Source organism: Diadema setosum, chromosome 21 (assembly GCF_964275005.1).
Source record: "Diadema setosum chromosome 21, eeDiaSeto1, whole genome shotgun sequence".
Lineage (NCBI taxonomy): Eukaryota > Metazoa > Echinodermata > Echinoidea > Diadematoida > Diadematidae > Diadema > Diadema setosum.
Window position 1 is genome coordinate 30,114,937 of NC_092705.1, and position 8,902 is coordinate 30,123,838.

General features: G+C 37.9%; 1 protein-coding gene across 1 annotated transcript; it reads right to left on the reverse strand.

Moving 5' to 3' along the window:
- Nucleotides 1–6,874: 6,874 nt before the first annotated feature.
- Nucleotides 6,875–7,606, reverse strand: LOC140244467 (uncharacterized). The gene has a single exon (XM_072324103.1). It carries the CDS (start codon nucleotides 7,604–7,606, stop codon nucleotides 6,875–6,877), a length of 732 nt encoding a protein of 243 aa, XP_072180204.1.
- Between the last annotated feature and the right edge of the window lie 1,296 nt (nucleotides 7,607–8,902).

The following is an 8,902-nucleotide window of genomic DNA, read 5'->3' on the forward strand; positions in this document are numbered from 1 at the left end:
CCACTCGTCGATAGCGTCAAACAAGTAGATACAAGTGTACGTTGCCTCGAGTTGGACGGCTGTTTGATCTCCATTGTGAGGTTTCATTACTAAACCAAAGCCAAGGCTAAGCCGAAACAGTACAGCACTTTTTATTGCAAACAGTACACGCATACCACACACAATATTGATATTGACATACCGGTACCGACGACTTTCTATCAACTTTGTTATGTTACGATCCGGCCCAACGTACTGTATAAGCTGTGCGCATGCAGCTGACGCAGCAGACAACATTGCACGATGAGATCATAACAACCTGCCATATGGCCATATGCATTGCAACTTATACATGAAGCTTAGAGTTTTGATATTTCTTCATCAAATACCAAATATTAAACAACGTAATATATGAATAATTTATGATATTGTTATATAATATTTTCAGACATTTTGAAATATTATTGCTTAGATTGCTGAAATTGGCACCATAGTGCATATAAACAGAGACTGGAGTCAGATACGTACGTACGTACACCCGACAGCTCTCACTACTTGTTGTGTCGCGGACCGGGAGAGATTTTCATGCGCATGGCTGTTGTGCGGTTTTGTGCATGCACCCATTCGGCCCCATTCGGTAGGTATTCGGGCGTCCATGTTGAAATTACAGTGGACAGCTCGCACGGCGCTCGTGCCCCATCTGGTTTTCGCTGGTGCGCTGCGTAGCGTCGTGTTCGGCATTCGGTACGTACGGGGATACAATAACGGGAGGAGCAGCTTGTCGTGCTTTTCTACTGAGCTGCGAATCGCCTGCGACGACCGGCTGCCTTTAAGCGACGTAGACGTAGATGGTGTTTATTGGATTTGCTCTGAGGCACGCACGAACGCACACGTATTTCAAGCTACTGGGCGCCGAGTCGGTCGGCTCAGCTGAGCTAGCTCGCTGCTAGCTTATCTTGCTAAGGGCATTTCACGCGTCATAGCCGCTGCATTATTACTGTATGTAACAGTACTCTAGTAGGCCGGTGTAACAGCGGAGCGGGTCCCCCCAGAGCAGCGCGTCCCCCCTTAGAGCAGCGCGTCCCCCCTCGTGGCTCTTTGCTAGAGGAGCGTGTCCGGGACTGTTCGCTGCGCCGTGGCACGAGCAGTGTGTACAGTGGCGAGTGAATTACTGATTTTAAATTCAATGGGCTGAGCGTAAAGGTATATCGATTGCGTTTCCTCGTGTGAGATCGATTCCGCACGTGCGCGATCGATTCCGCGCGTGCGTGCCTGTTATAAAGCTACGGGGGGCAATATTTTTTTTCCCAGGATGGGAAAGTCACTAGTGTGTGTAAAGTCTATGGCAGTCTACTGACAAAAAACGTCTGAAACTAAGACTATAGGGAGACAAATTGTGTTTGCATACTTTAAAAGCCCAATGACCACCGATCTCGGCAGCTCCTCCCTGTGGCACGATGTGATAGTGCTCTGATCATGGAGCTATCAGTGCTAAAAAGATGGACGGTGATTCGAATCCCACGTTGGGTTTTGCTCACCATCTTGTTTCCATTTTTGCTCTTAATTTGTAAAGTATAATAAGTTTGTAACGGTTTATTCCGTCAGGCTTATAGAGAGTAATAAAGTCAAAGACTTGATAGTTATTCTCTATCCAAGTCACCAAGACAAATAAATGCCTTTCCCATCCTGGGAAAAAAAATATCGCCTACGGGGGACGCTCTGCTCCGGGGGAAAACACTCAGCACTAGCATAATGAATCTCATGCGCATATTACGGCCGCCATCTTGACTCAGATCCAAGTAATACTGTTATCTGCGCAGGGGGGACAGGGGGCCCGGGACGCGTTTTTTTTAAAGACGGCACAGATTGGGGTATGGCGCGTGTTAAACCTATGGGAAAAACGTTGGGTTAGGGTTTTTGGTTATGGTTATGGTTAGGGTTAGGGTTGGGGTTAGGGTTAGGGTTAGGGTTGGGGTTATAGGGTTTGATGGTTAGGGTTAGGATTAGGATTAGGGTTAGGTTTAGGGATAGGGCCCCCGATAGATTTTTAGTTTCCCCAATCTGTGCCGTCTAAAAAAAACACGCGGGGGGACGCTCTCCGCTGTCACACCGGCGCCCCGGTTGAGCTGAGCTGAGCTGCGCTGAGCTCACGCGATATGAACAATCGAATATATTCATTAAGATTAATTTATTTCATTTCTTAAAGTTTAAACAATTAAATAATATTAACATATATATATTTTTAAAAATATATATAAATATGTTGTTGTATAATATACAACAACATATTTATATCCATTAAAAATATATATAAATATGTTGTTGTACAATATACAACAACATATTTATATCCATTTCCCCATAGGCTTGCGTGTTAGAGAGGTGAAGCGACCACATTTTACATGCACCCAGGGGAACACAAAACGTTATTTACAGTCTGAGTAGCATTTAATTCAAAATACCATTAGTCTTACAATAAATGTACAATTTTATATTATAAAATTGTACATTTATTGTAAGACTAATGGTATTTTGAATTAAATGCTACTCAGACTGTAAATAACGTTTTGTGTTCCCCTGGGTGCATGTAAAATGTGGTCGCTTCACCTCTCTAACACGCAAGCCTATGGGGAAAAAAGACGACACTCGTTAAACACATGAGTGAATGCGCGCTTAGCCTTCTTGGATTACTTATTCTATGGTAGCTACGTACGAGCCGTAAATAAAACCTGTATTTTTAACACTAGGGCACCGGCGCGGCACGCACAGTTATCATGGCGAAGACATCCATTCGGTCTTGAAATACATTATTTTCTTGAATGTGCTGCTGTACCATGTACCTCTTCTAAACAGAGTTTTTCGTCAAGTCTACTACATGAAATCGTATATTCTACTAGCGAGATTACTAGCTAGGCCTGGCTACTAGATCTAGTGACTAGTAGTGGTAAGGATCTGCTTAATTAATATTCTAAACAAATGAAACATTCCATCATCTGCCGTCAATGGCGTGGTATGGGTGAGCAAGGGCTTGGTGTGCGAGAGGTCCCGGGTTCAAATCCCGGGGGAACCACTCTTTTTTCAAGTTTCAAGTTTCAAGTTTCAAGTTTCAAGTTTATTTTCCACATCTCATAAAAAGAAAAATTAAATCAATGTGATTTCATGTGAGCATAACAAAAATGAACACAGAGAAAAAAAACAATCAATAACAAAATAACGCACATGTATAAAAATCAGAGTTTGTGACTCGGGATATGTGGCGAGTGTGGAGGGGAACAGCAATAGGCCATTGACCTTTCGAGGCCGAACCCCATAGACAAAAAATAAAAAAAAAGAGAGTCATTTAAAATAATGATGTCATAATTAACAGTTATCAATTAAAGCATTACAGAATAATTAACAACAAGCACATAAAACAATTACAAGTACTAAATGCACTTACAGAGGACAAATTAAGACACAAATTACAAAACAAAAACAGTCTACAAAACGGGACATTATGTAGCACTAAGCCAGATAGGACTACACATCTATACAATAATTTGAAATAAGCTGTAACTTATATTTTCTTCTGAATGATGCAAGAGATGGACTTTGTTTTAAATCAATGTTTAAACTGTTCCACAATTTTGGACCTAAAAATCTTATACTACTTCTTGATATCTAATATCGGTAAAATGGAACGTACATATTGCACGAATTTCGGGTTTCATAAAAATTTATAGATCTATTAAATGCAAAGTAAGAGCTGAAAATTTGAGGTAAATAACCTTTAGAGTGTTTATACATAAAACTGGCTACTTGAATCAAATAAACATCATTTACTTTGAGCATATTCAACTTCTTAAAAAGAAAATCAGTAGATGTTAAAAAAGCTGAATTCGTTATAACACGGATTGCACGCTTTTGCAAAATATATAATCTATTCAATAAATACATTGCACATTTCCCCCATGCACAAATACAATATGAAATATGTGGTAATATCATAGTATTATATAAATTCACTAAAATGCGCAGTGGTAAAAAACTTTTCATCCTATTCAAAACACCAATAACTTTAGATATTTTACAAGATATATCATTGATGTGATATTTCCAACTCAAATGTTCATCAACTATGACACCTAAAAATTTAACATTCTGAGCCTCTGTTATTCTATTTTCATACAACATTATATTCAATGAACTAGTATCTATTTTGACATTGTTTGGTCTGAATACCATATAAACAGTTTTTTTCATAATTTATTGTAAGTTTATTGACTACAAACCAATCACACACCTTCTTTAGTTCAGTATTCAACAATGCTGTCATATCATGTATATTTTTGCCAGATAAAAATAAATTGGTGTCATCTGCAAACATAATTGGGTTTAAAATATCACTCACAAAACACAGATCATTTACATATATCAGAAAAAGCAATGGTCCTAATACAGAACCTTGAGGAACACCAACATTTATAAAATTATATTTCGAGTAATGATTATCAATAAATACATATTGTTGTCTGTCTGTTAAATAACTTTCAAACCACTGTAAAACATTTCCCCTAATTCCATAATGATACATCTTCTTTAAAAGAATCGAAATATTAATAGAATCAAAAGCCTTTGATAAATCTAAAAACAAACCCAGAATTATTTTCTTTTCTTCAAATGCTGTAGATACATTATTAACAAACTCTAAAAGTGCCATATCTGTATTAAAACCTTCTCTAAAACCAAATTGTTTATTATACAAAATATTGTTTTTATCTAAAAAAGCTGTCAATCTCTTATGAACAAGTTTTTCAAATATTTTAGAAAAAACTGACAAAATTGAAATAGGTCTATAATTTGAACATGAATATTTATCTCCCTTTTTATATACGGGTATCACTTTTGCTAATTTTAAATCTGTGGGATATATACCTTGTTCAACTGAAGTATTAAAAATATGTGACAAGGGAAAAGAGATAAGATGGGCACATCGTTTTAAAACAGAAGAATCAACGCCATCATGGCCAGGAGATTTGTTTGCACTTAAACTCATAATAACAGATACAATATCTCCTTCACTAATTGGTGTAAAAAACATAGATTGAGAAAAATTATCTTTCATATAGTGTGAGAAATCTTTATCTAAAGAAGAATGCGGCAGATTATTCATTAACTTAGTTCCAACACTACTGAAATAATCATTAAATGTATCAGCAATACTTTTCTTATCATCAATTGCTACACCATTATGCTCAATGTAATCACAACTATCTTTCTTACAATTCTTATTCAACAAATTATTGATTACTCTCCATGTACCTTTTAAATCACTCTTCACTTTGTCAAAGACATTTTGATAATAGGCACGTTTAGCTGCACGGATCATATTGTTAACAGTATTTCTATATTGCTTGTAAATGTGTTTACGATATTGAGTGGGGTTTTTCAAATATTTTTTATACAATATATACTTTTTATGACACATCTTTTTCAGTTCTTTAGTAAACCAAGTTTGACAATTATTATTTTTCTTAATATTTACTTTTTTAACAACAAAACATTCATTATACGTATCTAAAAATGTGCGCATAAAATATTCATATTTCTCATCAACCGTAGGAACTTCCACAAGATTATTCCATTTAACAGACTGTAACAAACCAAGCAATTTCACTATATTTACCTCATTAATAACTCTTCTGTATATATGCTTATCATCATCGTTATATACTCGACTACCATTATACACAATAAAAGGAGATAAGTGATCACTGACATCTGAAATGAGAATACCAGCTGTGACAACATTTTCTGAGCGGTTGATTAAAACATTATCAAGTAAGCTAGCTGACGAGTGTGTTATTCTTGTTGGCTTGAATATCATAGGAGAAAAAGAAGATGAAATGAATAAATCTAAAAATTGATGTGTCACATTGTTATCAACCAATAGATCAACATTAAAATCACCTACTATAATACATTGTTTCCTTTCTTGAGATATTTTGTGGAGTACAGGTTGTAGCATATCAATAAAAGACTGAATTGGTTGATTAGGGGGTCTATAAACAGTAGCTACAATAAGATTATTTTGAGAGTTGGCTATTTCAATAAACACAGACTCAATACATTCATTAAAAACATCAAAATCAAAACGTTGTTTAAATCTATATTTACTATGTACAAAAAGGCCAACACCTCCACCTCTCCTATTTGACCTCCCCTTTCCAACAAAATTGTACTGAGGTAACGAAAATAACACATTATCATTGTCCTGCATCCACGTTTCCGACACTCCAATAACAGACAAATCTAAATCTAAAGAGTTTAAACAAGAAACGAAATTATCATAATTTCCTTTAAGGCTTCTACAATTAAAATGAACACAAGTCATCATAGCAGGAGTATTATATTGTTTCATTTCATTCTTAAATTCACTTGGAAGGTAATATCGTGTAGTTGTCACACATTCCTCATCTAACGTGTTTTGCATATTCTGATTTAACTTACTGGTTTTACACGTATAACAAATGCCATCTCGCAGTATTTGGTTGTTACATAATGCACACTTACTATTTACAGACATGTATCCTAAGATATAACATATAAAACATAAAAGAGAACATATATTCACATACAATTATCACAATAACTTATCTCAGTTATACACTGAAATTTAGAATGAGCAAAAGAAAAAAAATAACCAAATCAAATTTCTGATAACAACAGATTTAGAAACAAGTCATTGCCTGATTACAATGTATTATTACCTTTAGGAGGAATTCAGCAGTGATGATACTATATTACAATGCATAGAAGCAAAAGAAGATACATATCAATGCAGTAACAGTGTTTACATGTTTACAATCAAAATTTTTACATTCTGGGGCCACTAGTGAATAACATTAACTGTAGATCACAAGTTCTTTAAGTCACTTTCACATCTGATCAGTTTCTTTACTGTCCTTCCGTTTGTCGCTGGTATTTCTGCGATGATGCGGCCATCTGAGGACCATGCAGCCTTCACTTTCGCGTGCTGGGATGCCTTGCGTAACAGGTCAACGTTTCGCTTTGTGAGGTCCTCATGGATTGAAACTCCGCTTCCTTTCAAATGTCTTCTTCTTTTCAAGATCTCTTGTCGCTTTCTGTAGGAGGTCAACTTGACTATGATGGGCCTGGGTGCAGCTGTATCTGCCTTCTTTCTTCCCGTGCGATGGCTACGGTCGATGTCCTTTTCAGGATTGATGGCAAGCCCCAGGTCTTTCTTGCTGATGTCACAAAGAATGTCATCAGTGCTTTCCCCTTCTCTTTCTCTCACTCCAAATATGCGGATGCAGTTTCTCCGGGAGTATTGTTCCATGTCCCACTGTGCTTGAACCAAAGTGTCAATGCGGTCAGCCTGCTTACTCATCTCTTTCTTTAGGACAGCTATTTGGTGGGCTTTGTTGTCACAGTCTGTTTGAAGGTCATGCATCTGACCTTCAAGAGCTTCAATGCGGTCATCGAGCTTGACAAAAGCCTTGTCCACAGCTTTGCTGATGGCAGCATCGAGCATCTCAATGTAGTCGCCATTCTTCAGAAGTTCCTTTATCACACTGCAAACAAGAGCTGATGACTGTCGGGTTGAAGGTGGTGAATTGAGGGCCATTGAGGAAGGCTTAACTCCACTGAACACTTTCCTTTGAAAGAGTGACACCTTTGTCCTGGAGTAAGGCACTGTTCAGCTGGAGGAACACAAAAGCTAGATTATCCTGTCTGCACTTGGAGAATGAGATGCTTCAATCAAATGAAGAAACCCGCACTCGATGTGGATATCTGGGACTATATGAGTCTGGTGGTTCAAATCTTGGCTTGAGGAGCAAAAAAATCAGATGCAAATATCTCTTCTTGTACCTTCTTATACTTCACAAAAGTCCTCCTGCTTCCTTAGTGACTTGTTTCCTCCAAGGTTTTCAACCTGTATCAGATCATGGTCGTCTGGCTGGGAGTTAAAAGCAGGAAAATAAGCACCAAGCACAAGCACCAAGCACCATTTCACACTAACAATGGACCATTCAGAAACGTATGGGCATTAGGGTTAGCCTTTGAAATTAATGGGTGTGGTGCACTGTGATTCAGACTGCAGTAGATCTACCAATTTTTCAAATTTGGGTAACCCAAAAAAAATGAACAGTGAGGTATATTCATGATCTGGTTATTGATTGTCTTTTCTCTGTATTTTTTTTTTCTTTTCAGATCGACTAGTGTATATACTTAGATGGATAACATAAGTCCCTCTAGAAGTCATCACCGGTATGACGCTGGAGGCAGTAGGTGTAGCAATCGCTCCAGAAGTTATCACCGGTATGATTCTGTAGGCAGTAGGGATAGAAGTCACCAGAGAAACAGTCAAAGGTCTACATCTAGGTCCAGAAGTAGGGATAGAAGTCGCCATAGAAGCAGTCGAAGGTCTACATCGAGGTCTAGAAGGAGGGATACAAGTCACCATAGAAGCAGTCCAAGGTCTACATCTAGGTCCAGAAGGAGGGATAGAAGTCACCATAGAAGCCGTCCAAGGTCTACTTCGAGGTCCAGAAGGAGGGATAGAAGTCACCATAGAAGCAGTCCAAGGTCTACTTCTAGGTCCAGAAGGAGGGATAGACTTTATAGAAGTCACCATAGAAGCAGTCCAAGGTCTACTTCTAGGTCCAGAAGGAGGGATAGAAGTCACAATAGAAGCAGTCCAAGGTCTACTTCTAGGTCCAGAAGGAGGGATAGAAGTCACATAGAAGCAGTCCAAGGTCTACATCTAGGTCCAGAAGTCATGATGGTATGTATGTGTCCTGTGCCAGTGCCACTCACTGTGCCTACCTCATAGAGCATAAATAGAAAGATTTATAACTTAAGGTGTCAATGCACAGTGCAGTGTAAATATTCAACATACCTGTAGGCATGATAGGGGTTG

What these genes read in the sequence shown, in the direction of transcription:
- LOC140244467 (XM_072324103.1), bottom strand. Translation starts at nt 7,606, where the DNA reads ATGGCCCTCAATTCACCACCTTCAACCCGACAGTCATCAGCTCTTGTT.